The sequence below is a fragment of the Balearica regulorum genome, chromosome 14 (assembly GCF_011004875.1).
Source record: "Balearica regulorum gibbericeps isolate bBalReg1 chromosome 14, bBalReg1.pri, whole genome shotgun sequence".
Lineage (NCBI taxonomy): Eukaryota > Metazoa > Chordata > Aves > Gruiformes > Gruidae > Balearica > Balearica regulorum.
The window spans coordinates 10,127,967-10,145,996 of record NC_046197.1 but is presented as its reverse complement, the minus strand read 5'-3'; the positions used below and the strand labels follow the sequence as shown (position 1 = coordinate 10,145,996).

At 50.6% G+C, this 18,030-nt stretch overlaps 1 protein-coding gene across 3 annotated transcripts in view; it reads right to left on the bottom strand.

Annotated features, from left to right (window-relative positions):
- The window catches only part of SH3PXD2B (SH3 and PX domains 2B), a 79,639-nt gene that overhangs the window by 50,824 nt on the left and 10,785 nt on the right, over positions 1-18,030 (bottom strand). For all 3 annotated transcript variants that reach the window (XM_075766229.1, XM_075766230.1, XM_075766231.1), the window contains exon 2: positions 15,982-16,062. In XM_075766229.1, coding sequence (XP_075622344.1) covers positions 15,982-16,062 — 81 coding nt within the window. The remainder of the gene's footprint in view (positions 1-15,981; positions 16,063-18,030) is intronic.

Below are 18,030 nucleotides of genomic sequence, written 5' to 3'. Positions count from 1 at the left end.
CTCTGCAGCCAGTGGGACTGTGGGATTTGCTTTTGTCGAGCTGCTCTAAAGCCCAGGTTCTCCATTACTGAGTGTCAGGGCTTGTGTGGCACGTACCAGGGCTGCAGAAGAGAAAGCAAGTCTTTGCCAGCTTATGAAGGGGATGGTGGTTCACGTCACTGAAAAGCAAGATATACCAGCACAGGCTGGGGTGTGATGAAATACCCAGGCAAGGAGAACAAACTCTTCCACTCTTGCACAACACCAGGAGCCGATATCGGAGCCAGGCTGTGAGCTGTAATCACAGCCACGGGGTGAGAGAAGTTCCCCCTTCTCTTATCGACAGGATTTGCTTTGGCTGCATGACGGAGGTTCAGCGTAAAACCACATTCCTCCTTCTTGGTCTAGCAAGCGAGAGGTGACCTAACCCATGCCTCCACCAGACATGTCCGTTATCCAGAGCAGAGAAGTCAGCTTTTGACACCACCCGAAGGGAAAGGGGGGGGGGGGAAAGGAGTTCAACAAAAGGCTTCAGAGTCCGGCTGAGTGCCTGGCGGCAGAATCACAGGAGACTCTTTGTGAGAGCAACAGCCTCCCCGCTGAGAGAAGGCAGCAGCTTGCCATGGGGGAAAGATGGGTCCGAGCCAAGCCTGCTCTCATTCCACACTCCCAAAGTCTCCGTCAGAGGTGGGGAATGCCGCAGGCAGCTGGGCACACTGTGTGCCCCGCTGTCCCCGTGGTTGTGAACTCCAGATGGGGACATTGACATGCACCGCTCACCCTGACCTCCACATGCTGAGCAGGGCATTAGTCAGGTCTCCTGGTATGGAAGGAAGAGTCTTCCTCCAAATTTGATCCACTGATGGTCAGCATTCCCATCTCCAAATGCAACGGGAAAGGGAAACAGGTCCAGCAACCATCTGCCACACAGCAGCACCCCAGCTCCACAAGGACATGACAAGGGACATGGCTGCGCACTGAGAAACAGAGACTTTGCGAATGTGCTCCTGCAAATCGAAGCATCCTTGTGCCCTGGAGCCTCCTGGTTTGGGAAACATCTGCCAAGCAGATAGTCCGGGAAAGAGAACGCCATCTGGCAGTGGCTCACGGACTACTGATGTTTAGTCTCTTTGCAACGCTACGAGAGGCACCTTCCCTGCATCCACATAGACTGCCTATGAGGAAACGGGCTGAAGACACAACAGCCCAGAAGACAGAAGGACCAATGCGGAGCAAGCTTAGATCCCAAGTGTCAGTGATGCTGAGCTGAGGAGCTCAGGCCTGGGGAAGGATTCTACTGGTGCAGCACCACGTAATGCCCATTCAATGGCCAAAGCAAGTTGGGTGTTCAAAGGCAGCAATGGGAGCCAAAGGGCAGCACAACTGAGCGGTTTCTTGATGACCACAATTTCCTGTTTTTCCGGTGCAAGGGATGAGGCATTCGAGCCTATTTTACACATTACCGGGCCAGGGGCAATCCTGACCTCCTCAGCACTAGGAAATGGCATCACAAAGGCTGGATTGTGAAAACCTGATGGAAAACTTTAAGCAATAGACAAAAAAGAATTAACTGAGGTCAGAGGAAAAAAAAGGGCTACATAAATTGGCAGCAGCTGCCACTGCAAGAGAAATTTCCTATGAAATCACAGTAAGCGTTAGACAGAGGGAGACACTGGTGTCTGTGAATAGCTCACTGGCATGGAGAGGGCAGCGGGTGTGGGGCTGGGCAGGATGCATCCCTCTGCCCGCGCTGCCCCCCAGCCCTGGGCAGCCCCAGGACTGAGCCACCACCAGGTCTGTGCTACCCCAGGTGCTCGCCCGTAAACCACACGGACCAAAGCCGGGGAGCTGGCGGGCTCTGCCAGCACGCGGGGGCTTGGACAACGTGGCAGCTTCACGTCCACACGTTTGGTCGGAGTGCAGTGGTCCTCCAAAAGCAAACAGGCAAAAAGGACGGGACGCCCAGGACAGGAGACGTTTCCAGCTAGAGCACCCACTGATTCTCCAAGTGGAAACCTCAGGAGTGCCCAGCTCCAGCTTAAGCAGTCGAGACCATGGTGGGCACTGCACGCTTCCCTGGGGCTGCCGGGATTCCCAGCAAAGGAGACACTCAGCTGCAAGCATCTAACCCCTAAAAGCCTGTATGAACCTCGGTGTAAGGAGCCTCCTGTTTTATCATCCAGCCTTGAAACTTAAACCCCCAGAAATCACTAAAAGATTTTCATGTTTGTTTATTAGCGATGAGAGGATGGGAGTTTCTAGTCACCAGTATCACCATCGCAACCAACACCATGTGCTATTTGGAGCAGATGGGCAAAAGAGAGTTGTGGAAGGAGAAATACCCTCATCTCCAGATACATCTCTCTCTGGTCGAGCCAGGCCCTGCTCCCCGCAGAGATTTCTGTGTCCTGTGCTCATCTACAAAGCGCATTTCCAAGAGTATTAAAAAAATAATAATCATGTTTTAAGACATTCAAAGTCTGTATGTTTTCAAAAACAACAAGTAGCTCCAGGTGCCCACTCTGAGGCACCCAGAAAGGAACCAGAGGGCAGACAAAGCTGCACCTCCCTAAACGCAGCTCCAGTAAGGCATCAGGTGAGACACCCCAAGATGGGGGGATCCAGGATCATCGCCCATTTTTGGATGGCCCAAACTCCTGAAAAGCACTGCTTGCTTTCCCTATTTTTGTAAGCCTGGCAAGAATATATTTGGGAGAGACTAAGGAGAGTGTTCAAATAAAAAAAGAAAAATCTCAGATTTGGAGAAGAGCACTGAGCAATATCCATTAACACAGCCTCCTCACAGAGCTGCTGATCCCTCTGCTTCTTGAGTGATTAAAATATATTGCTTTTTACATTCAATTCATTGGTGCTAAATCCTGGAAGTATCATTCTCTTTACAATACTTTACTAATTCATTTTCCACTTAATTTATGATAATTGCAGTCTCTAGATGGCATCAGGCTGGGTAGGCAGGTCCCAGACTGCAGAGATGAGCACTGAAAGCTGCAGCACTCCATGCAGGCACCAGGAGCGGAGCATTAACATCACCAACCAACCAGTACGGCATCCATAATTCACCACGGCAACGTGGCCGTGGGAAATGACTCTTGCCAGTAGACGTGCTTGGGAATAGAGCAGCAATACCCGGGGGGTGACGCTGGTCTGCACCGCTTCCTCTTCCCCATCCAATCCATGGGAACGTCCCTGCAGCACAGCTGGGTCTGTGTCACATCAGGAAGTACCCCTGGAAGGTGCCTCACCATGGGAGCAGAGTGGAGCTGTGCCACCTCCCCCAGCCTGGGGCAAAGACCACAGAACCGCCACCACAACCATCGCTGGAGCTGTCACGGCAGCAGCAGCCATAGGGAAGGCTGCAAAGATGGCTCATGTTCGCCCACATCCTCCTCTCTAGCATCCCAAAGTAGGTCTCCTCTGAAGACTGGGGAAGTCATGAGATTTAGTTTCTGTTGTGGAAATGCAAACAACAGTGGAGAAATACCAACGCGTTCACCCCATTTCATGTGTTGAGCAGCTGAGGTGCAGCAAGGGGGAGGGTTGTGCTCAAATGCTCCAAACAGATCTAGTTGCACGTCTAACACAGAGCTTCACACCAAGAGGCAACCTTCAGTCAAGTGTTTCAGTGACGGGTCATGGAGAGACTTTACATGCATGCCACCCCACTCTGCATGCTTGCCAAAACTTGACCTGCATGCTTGCCAAAACCTCAGGATGACTCGTCCCTGGCTTCTCCACCAAATAGCTCATGATCTGGTTTCTCTTTGACCCCTCCCTTCCCAAAAACCTTCCCCACTCCAGCAGATGAGGAGAAGCAGACTGGCGCACATTCCTTCCCTGAAATTAATGCAGTTTTAAATCTGTGGCAGGCCCAAACGTGATGAGACAAAAGAGAAGGCATTTGAGCTACAGGCAGGGCTGCAAAAGCTGCAGTCCTACCACTTGGGAGAGCACCGCTGGTCAGAAACACCAGCCTCATGATACTCCTCTTGCATCAGACTTCTTGCTAACCATCTATTTTCCCTTCTGTTCCTTCCCTAAACACAAACCCCATCTTCCAAATGAGCACAGTCAGCAGAAAGGCCAATGTTGACTTTTCTCTTCACACAAGGGAGGATTTCATTCTGCTTGGGCTCATGGTGGTGTCCATCAAGAGCAGCTCCACGGCAGCCAGTGCAATTACACAGGTGGAAAATGAGACACTGCAAACCCCCGAGGTTTAACTGCCAAACCCAGGGTCTCCATATGAAACAGATACGCCTTCAGTCCTTAGCATGACCATGCTCCTTCCCACACTCTCCCACCTGAGAATAAAACTCTCTGTCTAGCAGAGAAAAGGCTGATCAGACCCTGGAGCCCCAAGCAGACATCCCCACGGGCAGCACGAACCAGCCCAGCTCCTGGGTGAACCCACCAGCATCCCCACCTCACTTCACCCTGCACCAGCAGCGTGTCTCCCTCGTGCAGCGTGCTGCCCTCGTTTTCCTCCATTTATAGAAAAGGTGAGATTTAAAGATGCCAAGTTCAATGGTGCCCAAAACCCGCAGCTGGGCAGGCAGGCCCTGCCCACAGCCGCTGCGGGGAAGCACCGGGGCAGGCCTGGGAGGCTGGCACTGCCACCACCGGCACGATGGCGGGAGAGGACTCGGAGCACTTCTGAGTTCAGACAGTCCTTGCCAGAGGTCTGGAGCTCGCCAAGAAACTCCGCTTATTGCAAAACCAGAACGCTGCCATTAAGCAATGTCTGATGGAGGAGACTGGCCTTGTAGCTTATGGAAGAGTTAATGCACTTAGCAGAGAAGGGCTGTACGAGCGGCGGAGCTGGGGTATGGGGAGCCCCGCAGCGAGCCCTTGGGACTGCATAAAGCAAGATGCAATGCAGCTTCAGGGGGAACGCCATCCTAGCCCGGGATATTTGCCCTTTCCCAGGGCCCAGAGCCAGCGAACACAGAGGCACCACGGAGGAGCCCCAGCAGCAGGCGAAGTGCAGCAACCCTGCTGTTTTCTGTGCATTTAAACACGAGAACGCACACAAAATTCAACCCAAACCATACACCTTGCATCTGCTTTTCTAGGACCCAACGAGGATAGAGGGAGACCAAGCAATGCCAAAGTTTTCCAGCGTAACTAAACCCCTAAGGAGCACGAAGCTTGACAGCATCCTAATCTTAGAGCTCTTCTCTAAGTGTAATCTCACCACACAGATACAAAGAGAGAAAATCTGAAAAGCCTCTGACCAAATTCACTGACTGGTAAAAAACCAGCACCGTTTTGGGGCATAAAGCAGCCACCTGCTGGCAGGTGGAAAGCAGTCACCCCCCAAACGGAAACCTCAGAGCTCCCTGGGAAACTTTCCAATGGGACTTCTTTATTTCCCGGAGGTGGGCGGAGGGGTGGGGGGGAGAAGAGAACTGGAAAATGCCGATTTGCCAAGAAGAAAGATCAGCAGACGAGTATCCATTTCAATCAATGTTTTAATTTGAACGGTAAAACCTAACTTCTAAAATTAAAAGGATTTTTTAATGTTTTAAGTGACTCATCAAGGAGAAAGCTTCTTTTTTTCCCAAAAAAATGCATAGCAAAAAACCCCAAGAAAATGTTTTACACATATGGAACTGAGTTTCTTTCTTTGCTAAAATTTAAACGCTAACTTCCTCCCAACTTAGGACGAGGAAACCTCACCATTTTGAAGAGCTGCACAGCTCTCCAGCTGGCTTGGCATTCTGCATGGCCGAACACAAAGCCTTCTTCAGTGGCCATTTCATCAGGTTGTATGCATGCAGTTAAAAAAGACAGGATTGCAACTTTCCTGTTGACTGAGATTGGGTGAGAACTCCAGGATTTTGGGTCCCTGCCAGAGCTGCTGGTGGTATCCGCACCCCAGTGGCTCCCCGGGGCTGGAGAGGGGCAATGCCCACTGCCAGCAGCAGCTCTACAGGCAGGGATGAAGACCCACAACGTAAACTTTCTAAAAAGTGATGTTTCCTCCACTTTTCAGCAATAGTTTTCCCTAAAAAAAAAGGAGAAATGGCAGCTGCACTCTGCAAGGCTGCATACCTCGGCTCTGGGGTGCCCGGGGCAAGCTGTCCACCTACCCGAGAGTCAAGTTGCCCAATATAGTTGAACGAACTGAACTTTCGCCTGTAGCACAAGACACAGAGAGGTTCTCACCTCCACCCTCCTCCTCCTCATTCCTGGCCCTCCCGGAGCCACTCCAAGCCTGCAGGGATGTGGACTGGTTTGCTGCCAGCGTGGGGAGGGGGGAGCAGCCCCAGAGGGGTCCCAAACTTCTTTGCACCCAAAACTGCTCGCTGAGGGAAGCATTTCTCAAAGTCTGCTACAAAAAAATATCTCCCTCCTCTCAAAAAAAGTCCAGTACCAGACCACGGTTGATGGTAAGCGATCAGCAAGCTGAGCTCGCAGAGGAAAACAGGAGCACAAGGAATTCTCAGTAAGGCGCACAACAGCACCTTGCGTATTAAAATACACCTGGTTTGGCTAATTTAATATGGTATCAGCACTGAAAAAAATGACATTTGAATGAAAGCTCCTTCTTGCCCAAACCCTAAATATTCTATCAAATTTATTAAAACAATAAATCCACCAACTTTAATTACACCTCCCAAACCTAATCTCCAAAATCTAATTTCCACGCTGCCCAGTAAAGACAGACATAAACATAATTTTTAATTCACTGCTCAGTGACTCATCCCCACTGCAAAGGCCTCAAGATGTGGTACCAGTAAGGCAGAAATGCTCAGGGAGGTGGAATTAAGAGAGGGAAAACACTGTCTCTCCTCATGCCGCCAGATCACAAGGGAGATCATTTTTCATGTAGGTTATTGCTCACATTGCAATCCTAGATAACACCAGAACATAAGTTACCAAAAAATGGGGGATGCAGCAGCAGCCCGCAGCCTGGGGATGTGTGGGAGCCACGAGGTGATGGGAAGATGAGGAGAAGGGGTGCAATGTATCCAGCACCACTGCAACAACCCCGCGGCATTGGAGAAGCAAAGCCTCAGCTGCTGGCAAGAAAACCACCGAGGCACCACGGCACCACGGAGGGACGGGACGGCTGCCGGAGCCCTACAGCATCCACCCGCTGGCACCACAGCACGTTTTCCCCTCTCTGTTTTCTGGTTAATGAGGTCCCCCTCCCTACTGCTGGCTGGAAGGCATGAATCACAGAGGAAGGGCAGATCCTGCACACCCATCCTTCTCTCCCCACGAGGTCTCCCCAAGTCCAGCAAATGCAGCAGCCTCGCTGCAGCTGGCACAAACCTGCCTTCCTCATTCCTCCCGCAGGATGCCTGCCACATACCCAGGAAAAGTCTGTGCTGGATCCCAGGGATGGGAACGAGGAGCCAGGCAAGCCTCAGGGCACAGAACATATTAGAGAACTGGAAAAAAGGGGTGCAAGGAAAACAAGAGGAAAGAAGCATTGCTTCTCAGATGGAGCAGGGCGCTGGGAAGGGAGAGTGGGCAGTAAAATTCTTCACTTGTCCCCCAGGCCCACCAGGACCCCAGGGAGATCATCGCAGAGGTCCACACCTCGGTTTGCAAGGGGACTCCAAGACTGCAAGGCGTCCTTCACCGAAAGCATTTTCAACAGCCAGCGTGGGAGTGGTGACAGAGGTAGAGCTGTGACAGCCTGATGTAATTGAATGAAAGGCACAGAAAAGAAGTGAGGAATCAGGATCATGGAAAAACACGTCGTCCCTTCAGCTTTATCACCTCTCTTTGCAAGGGCAGGACAAGTCCAGAACCACCCCCTCCCTCTGACTCTCCCAGCTTACTTCCATCTCCCATGGACCATAAAACTGCACAGATGCTTCCACTTCTTAGATGCCCACAATATGCATGTGGCACACACTATGGTCAGTACTACAGCGTACAGATTTAGAGATGTAAATGAGTCCCGGACTTTTACTAAAAATCCAGCGCTCTGAGATACAGACTCCTTTGCACTGATTTATTGCTATCACTCCTCAACTCCTCCCCAGGCAGCATCAGTCAGCTTGAAACCGGCTCGTTTCAGATCCAGGGCTGCTGCCACCTAAATTGCAGGCCTTTCCACCAGAAGACTGAACTGCGTTAGATTAAGAGCATGGTGGAGATGCTGGGGCTCGCGTCAGCCCAGACCCACGCAAACCTCATCAAAACCCCCAGCAACAACCGGGTCCAGGCAGGCACCTGCGGCAGGGCCCTGGGCACCTCCCCTGGGACCGACCCCACGGGCAGGAGAGGGGCTGCCAGCAAGCTCCTGCCCTCCTGGGGCTCCTGCTCAGCCCTCTCAGGAATGGGGCAGGTGAATTTCCAGGGGTTTTTTTCATTAAGTAGCTGGGAGTGGAAGGGCTTTAGCTCACCCCTGAGCCAGGCAGAGGGGTGTAACCCCTTGCCTCGTGTTACTGGACAACTTTTAAACACCACATTACCAAAAGCCTTAGCAAATAAAACCACATCAGATTGTCAGCGAGAGATCTTAGCTCTGTCCCCTAGGAGTTTAAACTGTTTTAACCACCCCATCTTTCTGCCTCCCTCTTCCACAGGTTCTGCTCAGCACAGGTTCCCCTCCAGATTGCACCAATGCTTCATGTGGGATGTACCTCTCCCTGGGCAGGGAAGCAAAGGCTGCAAACCGTCTCCTCCGGCTGCTCTGCCAGGTTTCCAGAGGGGAGGAGACACGGAAGTGCCAACATGGATGAATGAACAGAGCACGGGCTCAGGAGCCGGCCCTCCTTTGCCACGGGGCCAGCACAGCAGCGCCAGGCGATGAGCCTGGGAACAAGAAGGGACCATCTGATGGGAGTAGTTGGAGATGAGAGCCAGAAGGTGAGCAGGAGTGCCCCAAGGCTCACAGCAAACCAGCAAGAAGCAGCATTGCACCTGAGGCAAGAGGAGGACAGCAGAAACCTGGCAAGGGTGCAGAGACACCCTGCAGGGCTGCACACCTGGAGCAAAGGGAAAGGGCAAATGCTGGCCATCAGCTTGGAACAAACCAAAAATCATCAAGCACTGTTACGAGCAGCTGCTCGAGAAAGGCTTTAGCTATGAGAATCGAAAAAAAATTCCCCCACAGAAGCACACGCGCTGCCCGGTGCCGCCACGCTCGCCCCAGGTGTGCACTGGCCCTGGGAACTTTCATCCAAAGCCGACTCTCGGGGAGGACGCGCTGCCGTTTCCCAGCGGCAGGCAGGGCTTTCAGCAGCACACAGCCCCGCTCGGCTGCCAGGCACCGCACGCAGCAGCTCGTCAGGGTGCCAGCTAGAGCCAATTATAACTCCACTGACCTGCCTTGGCGCTAGCACGCATGGGAATGCGCTGGCTCCCAGCTGCCAAATGCTGGAAAGCTATAAATGGGAGACATTTGGAGAGAGAAAAAATTAAGGAGCCAACATTTAACTAGGCTGAAGTGCATTGGACTGTACGTGTTCTTTGTGGAGGGAAAAAGGAGGAAAATGATGAAGATCTTTGATGCGCTGCTGGAAAAATACCGGCTGTTTCTTCTACAGAGACAGGAGTAGTCCTCATTTAATGGAAAGCGGTTCTTCTCTCAAGTTAGATGATGGCAATTCATCTTTTCTATACTGCTGCACACTACGCTTAAGCTCATGGCTCTCAGTGCAGCCTGGGCACAGAGGATACAATCGTCACCAGTGCTTTGTAGCAAGAACCTCGCTGTAGGAAGCTGTGGGTTTCTTCTTGTCCTTGGTCACGCAAGGGCCTGTCTTTCATGATCCAGCTGTCTAAGAGTGAGATCCTGGTGATTTATTTTTGTGGCGGGGTGAAACCATAAAGTACACTGCACACGCAACTACGCAGAATTTTGCTGAACTCCATAAACCCCGGAGAAAAAAGAAATCCCCGAAGTGTTGAAATAAGATTCCTGTTAGGAAATAGCTATCGAGAGAGCCCTGTTTACGATCCCCGGGCACAAAAACACATCCATCTCCCTCAGCCACAGCATGGCCGAGCTGCCTTAGGGCTTCTTCATCAAAGAGGCCGCCAGGACCAGGCTCGACCCAGAAGAAGGGTGAAGTCCAAGCAGTGCCTCGGCTTGCAGTCCCACCTGAAGGAGCCTTGTGCTGCTTGGGACACATTAGTGGGCACGCTTGCCCCTTGCTTTCCACATCTGGAGAATTAAGATAACACTTAAATCACCTTTGTGAACCGTGTGCCCTGCCAGGAGCCCAGCTTAAAGAGCAGAGGAGGAGGAGGCAGAGTGCAGGCAGAGGAGGGCGAGCACAGGGCTCGAAGTACTGGAAGCGACACACAAGGCTCATTTTAATTTTTCAAGGGTCCAACGGCCTGAAACAGGCTGACAAGAACAATTCTCCTCTGTGTGCCAGCTAGTGTCTTCTGAGCCCATTTTAATGTAGTGCTTTATTTAAAACCAGTCTGAATTACTAAGATCCAAACCTTTCCCCCTCTCCATCTTTGCCTCGCGGCTGCACATGCACAACAGGTGAAGAACCCCCTGCAGAAGAGCTCATCTGTCTTCCGTGTCGAGACGACTTGCACAGACCACTGCCTTTTGCCAATTTTCTCATAAAAGTAGGCACCACTTCAACAGCCTATTTTTTATTTTTTTTTTTCTGTTACACACAAAGCTGTTGGAGAGTGTCCTGCAGCCTTCAGGCCAAGATGACATCGCTCCAGGTGGGTCAAAGCTAAAAGTTTCCAGCTAAGAACCTGAAGGATTTGTTAAACATATGGACGAACGGGAGGACTGGGAAACACACTTGATCCGCATACAGAAAGGAATGGAGGAGAGCGCCAGAGCCATTTTTAAAGTTGCTTAAAATTCTCAAATTTTCTGTCTCTGAACCGTTCAGCAAGCACATTTACTCCAGCCTACAGCACGTCTCCATCCCTTGGCTCAAAATTAAACCACCATGCAGAGGAACAGCCACACAGCATCACCCTCTCCTCCTGCAGCCTTCAGCTGGGACAAGGACCAAAGGCAAGTTTTTTGAGTGCAAAGGGAAAAGCCCTGGGATAACCTGTCCCCAGGAAGGGCAACTCTAAATGCCAATTTGATTTTTAAGGGCTTGCAGCTGCCTGCCAGAGGAGAAGCTACTGCTTTGGTGGTGAGAAGGCAGGGCACGGCATGACCGGCAAAGCCTGCTCCAAGGTGGGGGGTGTGAGACCCGGCTCCATCACGGCTCGCAAGCAGCTCATGAGCTTTGCTGTCCAGGAAGCAAAATAAGACAGGACTGAAGAGAGCCAGGCAAAGACTCCTGGTCAAGGAGAGGGTGGCTGCAGCTGACAGGCAGAGGCAGCCAAGGACGTGAAGCGGCGCTTCTGCCCCGGGGGAAGCACGGGGGTCTGGTAATAGCAGGAAAGGTGCAAAAGGGTCAGGTTTAGGTGTAAGGACATTTTAAGAGTGTGGCAAGACAACAGTGGCTCTTGGTCACAGGAAGACTTGAAATGACTACCATCGTGGTTGATGAGCTCATAATTACAGAGTGGGGAAAAAATGTTTCTTTTTTGGGGTTTCCATAAAAAACACAAAATACAAGCCAGTATCTGTTTTCTAACCAACAGTGTGGCTCCTTACGGCCAACCGTTTCAAGAGGATCCTTCCAAAAGACGTGTTAAACTCCTCCTGGGCAATGCATCCAACGTGATCCAACAGAACCCTGCAGTCACTGCATGGCTCTTCCCCCACCGGCACGGCTGGAAGCATCTCTCAGGCATGCAAGACCCTGATCCTCTATCTCTGTTCACCAGAGACAGCCGCTCACATATCTGATTACCAACTTCCATGCCAGCTAACATTTCCAGCGTACCTGCCAGCCCCAATTAGTGTCCAGAATATAACTGGCATCCTTGCAAACATCAATCTTACTGCCTGTATTTCTCGGGAACAGCATCCATCTGCTCCCAGTAGCTCACATCTGGCATACTGAGAGTTACGAAAGACCCTCAATCCTATTTGAAGGAAATTATTCCTCTAGCCAAGAGATTCATGGAGAAGTGAGTTTAGTATTTGTAGTTATCAATTTGCTACAAATCATACAGTTACCTCAGGTTTCAAACTTCAGAATTACAATTTCATCTAGGGTTTGTTTTTTAATCCCTACAAAGTTGCTTTTATGTAAACTACCATGCGACAGAAAATGTTTGTGGAGAAAGCAAGGAGGAGAGGAGGCAGGAACCTGAGCACAGAGGATCTACACAGCAAAAATGCTCCTGAGCACTGCCCAGGTCACTGAAGGTTTCCTCCTGCAATGAGCAGTGTATAGGAGGTGGAGGTATCCCTCAGCTTAAGCACTCCCTTCCCACTTTGACCACCTGGCACGGTATGCCAAGCCTTCCTGTGATGACCCCAGAGCAGGAAAGGGTATGACCTGCACACTTCCCAAGGGATGAGGGTCACCACTTCATCTGCTCAAAACGCTGGATTGGGACCAGGAGGAAGCAGTCTGTGCCTCATGCTGGGACACATAGGCAGAATTGCAGAATGAGAGTTGGTCACTGGCCCTTAGAAAGGAGGTGACCATCTTCTGCACGACCAGCTGATGGCCCATGGTGTGGGCAAAGGAATGAAAATGGATAATTAGGCAGAGAGGAGGTCTTGCCACCCTTGGAAGAGAAAAGCAGGATGGTTCTTGGAAAGGCTACTACAGCGATGAGGTGTAAAGCAGGACTTTTGCAGAAGAGGACCAGTCTTGTGTTATCAATGACAGCCAAAGGGAAGAGCTCTTGAAGTTCACAGTATTCAGACAAAACCTTGAGTGTTCCCAGCTGATGACGGTGCAGCCTGCAGCATTGCTGCGATCAGCAAGGTAGCTTTCGACATTCCCCGTTCCAGTACGGGGAATGCGGCTGGTCTAATGTCTCTACACCCAGAGGCAGAGACCAGCACTGGGCAGACTCCAGGCTTCACCCCTGTTTCAGCTGAGCTGGCAGTTTGTGTTTTGAGTGTCATTCCTGCCTGGCTGGGGAGGGAAGGACACTTTGCTCTCCAGTTGCAGCGGGAGCGGGCTAGCCGGCGAGGCTGTCAGTAGTAAGTGTGCATGTGTTTTACTTGGCCCTACTCCTAAAATAATTGTTTGGCCACAATGGAAGGTGACAAGCAATTCAGCTGTGGCCCCACAGGGAATATCCAGAGAAAATCCTCAACCACTCACACGACCGTGCCCGGGCTGCTCAGAACCGCAGCATCACGTCAGCCCCCACCCTGGTCCCCACTGGCCCTCACTCCTGCCCCAAGAAGTTCTTCTCCTCTCTCCTACTTGGATCAAATGGCTTCCTTGTCCTCCTGCCTGGGCCTAGCAGGAGGGTCACTGACAGCAAGAGAGGGTGCACCAGCCTTCACCCCAATGTGGCCAGAGCTGCTATTGAAAAAACAAAACCTTGCTCAGCTGCTGGCAGGAGCATGGAAAGTGCAGCCAGAATCACTGGGAACACAGATATTAAATTAACAAATATCTCTACCCAAACATGCATGTACTGTGATTGCTCAAGGTCTGAAGTATGAATAAATTTGGCTGGATTTTCACTGGATAACATGAAAGACAGATTCTTGACACAGGGATCACCTGCGACTCAAGTTTCCAATTCTTCCTCCAACGCATCAAAAAGATCATCAGAACTGGACCTGGGCAAAATATTTTTCCCTCTTACTACGTTTTCAGAAGCAGTCGAACCATTTTAGCCAATCAGTTATTTTGTGGGTGGTTTTGTGTTTGGAATATTTTTTTTTTTAATAATCAGAGGCATGAATAATTTCCAGCATGGAAAATTTCTGCCTAAAGAGCTAAAATTGGCATAGAATCATCCAACAGTCATATAATAAAGGCCTCCAGCAACGGCAACAGTCAGTGCTACCAAGCCTACCTAGAGCATTTTTTTCCACTGTGCTAAGAGGATCTGTTTCACTCCTCGCCTTTCAATCCAATTTCCACTGTACTGCACCACAAGTTTAAAATAAGGACACCAGGAAGCATGTGTGATAAGGGGGAAGGAAGGGAAAAACCACAATTTCATTCATTCTTTCAACAGAGCCAAAAAGGAGTGGTTATTTTTTTTTTTCTTCTCTCAAGAAAAAGCTGCGGGGAACAGGGAAGGGGGGAGATGTTTGCTTTAAACTTTCTCATCTGCACCATGAGATACATATATATATGTACACACACATATATATAAAGCACCCCTGCCTCTAAAGGTGCTCCAGGGTGTTTTGCAGAGCCAGTTTGTGTCTCTGGCTCCAGACAGCCTCTAGTGACAACACTTTCCACCTAGGAGCATGCACAGCTCCAGCCAAGATGGAAGGGGGAGAAGAAAGGAAGGATGGCCACTATTTCCCTACACGTCCCTCCCCACAAGGAGCAAGGCAGCCCAGGGAAACAGCACAGCAGGAGGCACCGGTTTATCACACATAAACCCCAAAAGACTGTGCCCACCATGCAGCAAATGACAGCGTGAGCTTGGCCACTACCGTGGAGCACCAGCGAAGACAAGATGCTGCAGAGAAGGAAGTGCTGAGCTTCATTTCCTTCCAGCCCTGGCTGCTGCCCAACAGCTGTTCCCTGTTTATTTTCTTTAATATTTCCTTGGTTACACAAGCAGCTGCACACAGCTTAACCCCTGCCTGCACGAGCAGCCACCCGGGGCACCCTACCTTGCCTGGCACAATGCTGCAGGACAGCAGCATGGGGCAGGGTGAGGACACCCAGAGTCTTGCCAAAGCCAGGCTATGGCTGCCTGGCCAGGGCTTTCTCAATGTGGTCACACGCATGGCCACGTCTCCGCGGCTCTGCGGAAGGTGCCTTGATGGGCAAGGGACAGGGCACCATCAATGCGAGCAGCTGTCTCGCAGTGTCCCAGGCTTCACAGGCTGACCTGAAGCCAGATGACCAGCTGAACCTGGGAAAGCCATCTGGGTTCCCACTGGGTTTGCTCTGCTAGGCAGGCCCAGATGCACTGTAATTTTAGCAGCGTATTTGTGTCTGGATGCAGCGATTTCAGGAAAGACATCCTCATTCCCGGGCAACCACAGGACTTGTTCAAATAAAGCACATAGCGACGCTCACCTTCACGTGAGTGGGTTGCTGGAGGCAGAGCGTGCCCAGCTCCTCTCCCAGTCCTGCGCCCAGGCCAGCAGGGATCTGCCAGCGACTCTCCTGGCAGCTGCTGCTGGTCCATAGATCACTTCATGCATTTTCCTTTCTCATCTGCACAGAGCTTGTTCCAGCAGCTCAGTTTGTGTTTTGGCTCATAAAGCTCAGCCAGACCCCTTGGCTCATCTCCACCAAGGAGGGGGTGGAAAACACCCTTTGCCTGCTCGCCCAGAACACCGGCTTCGGTTTTCTGCAACCCAGCCTGTCCCAATTGCCTTTCCAGCCTCCTCCCTCCCTCTCAGCTCCATTTTCTTCCCGGCTCCCCCTGCACCAGGAGGTAATTGCTAAAGCAGCTGCTGTCAGCTGCCCTCCGGGCTGGCAGTGCACCGCACCGGGCAGCAGGCATTTCCCCAGCGCCCGCTCCCCGAAACACCAGCCAGTGGGACATGGACCCAGCGAATCAGTGTTTTTCAGCAGCAGTCCTGTTTTGCTGTGATAGCAGCTGGGAAAGGCACGGTATAAGCTCCGCAGGAATGGAATTTGGGCCTAACTTTAACAAAATCCCCCCCAAAGAAAACAAAAAACTGCCGCAAGAACCCCACCACTTGCACAGATTTCTGATGGAGGAATTCAAACACACTTATGCAGTCCTGCGTGCATTTAGCCCAGGGAGTGACAGCAAAGCTCTAACAGTGCGACATGCAAAAGCCCCAAGAGGCACTGGAGCGAAGAGTCCAGCTTTTGAGGTTGTCTGTTCTTGCTTTTTTCAAGGATGTCCAAAATTGCATTTAAGTTTCCTCAGATCCAAACATTTTCTGGTAGATTACAAAAACGCAAGGCAGAAACCATGCTCCTCTACTAATCGCAGCTTTCAAGCCTCTTAAGTCAAAACCCCAAGAACTGGCGAAACGCTTACCTGCAGGTCAAAGAACTTGCTGTACCGTCGGTATATGACTTCTGTGGACCCATTGGACCAGGTGACTTTGATAATGTACACCTGTAGGGAGCAAAGGAAGAAATCAGAGGAGTGATCCAACAACCAGGACCCCAACCCAAATGCTGCTAAAGCTGCCAGTGCAGCCCCCGTGGCTGAGCATCCACCGGGGAAGTTCATGGGACCGCGTAAAGGCATTTCAGCAATACTAGAAAATACGCAAGATTAAATTATTAAACTGCACCGCTGCAACTTAGCTGTCTGCTAAATGCTTATCGATAGCTGTGAACTATGACAGCTCTCCAATAGGGACGTACATCAAATGTGAACGGGCACTTCTAGGTAAAAACACAGCTAAAGTCTCTCCTGACACAGACACATTATGAGTTAATAACTATGCCTTGGCCATCCCACTGATGGCTGCAGCATCGAGTTGGATGTCGAGATCCCAAACCCACAGCCGAGTACACCGCACCACCCACCACCGCCAGCCTGGGTCCTGGGGCTTGCAAGAACTCAAACCCGCAAGGTTCAAAACTCTGTCTGTTCTTCCGTAAGCAACGCTGAGGTTTGTTTACTTAACTTGCTGGGGTGCAAATTACCGTCCTGTTCCTTCAAATGCTACACAATCAATCCCAGTAATTGCAGCTTATTCACAGACCATATGACCAGGCTTTTACTGGTGATGAATACAAAAAAAAAACCCAAACCAAAAAACCAACCCAGTTTTTTTATTCTTCTACGAAAGACAACAAGCAAATAACAGAATCAGCCAATCACTTGTCTAATATGTCCTTGCTTGTTCTCACAGAAACCAAAGATGACCCTTGACAAGATGCCAGCATAACACTCAAGTGATGCAAACCCTCACTAACTGATAACAGATTGACTAAGCAGAGCGAGGACACTTTCATCCTTTCTTCTAACTCTCATGTCCTGCTTATTTCCACCACAAATTCAAGAATTGATTCAGCGAAGCAGGAGCAAAACATTCAGTTCAGGTTAATGCTAGAACTTCCACTAACATAACAAAGAGTGAAGACTCTTAGGATGCTGACACATTTTTCCAGATGCTGGAATGTGACCTGCTGGTCCCAGCCCAACAGCCAAACTCAGACACCAGGAGACACAAAGGGATAGCACAATGCTAAATTATTTTACCTCAAACCTGCTCAAACACCATAGTAAAAATCTAACTGAAAGGTCGTTCTGCTGCTCAGAGGGCTGGCACAGCATGACCTACCAAGGTGAGGAGACTCCTGAAGAACCACAAACTCTTCCCAGTAGAATCAGTTCCAAATTAAGACAGAAAACGAGGCAGCAAGATGAAGCAAGTTCTTACTGCTAAAATAAAGAACTTCAGTACTTTCAACACAGAAATTCAATGACCACTCTTCTTAAACCAGATGATTAGCCCAAACACTGCTGCAACTGCTTTGCTGACTTGCAGTGAGCTGGCTGGGTACCACAGGCACCACCAACCTCTCCCAGACAAAACCTGAATCGCTCAGCATTGCCTCACAGGCCTTATTCAGCTAACCACAATCCTCTCCTTTCATGCGCAAATTCTTCTTTTGCGCTGAAGGACCTGCACTTTCTGCATATTAACAGGAATATGTCAAGGAAGACAGAGGGCTCCTGCAAGACAGCATCTGTAGCAGCTGTGGAGACCTGGATGGACCATGATTTGCTACAAGGGAGGCCGAGACACCGTGCATACTTATCACCAAACGCGGCTTGACAAGTACTCTGCATTGAGTCAGGTGTGATACCTATTCAAGAACGTGCTTCTAGACCTCAACAGGCAACTTGGCTGACCACAGTTTGCAATGAAAACTGGTCAAGTTGCATGACGCGGCCTCTGAAATATCCAACAGCATCTGTACAGTCACCATCATATCATCAGCAAACTAAGCGTTAACTTGAAACTTAACAAGCATCCAAGCTGCTTTTACCCTCACCCCAGGACTTGCCGGCAGGCCAGCATGAGCTCATTTTGGTTGGAAGCTCAGCTGATATCCCAGCTTTCTT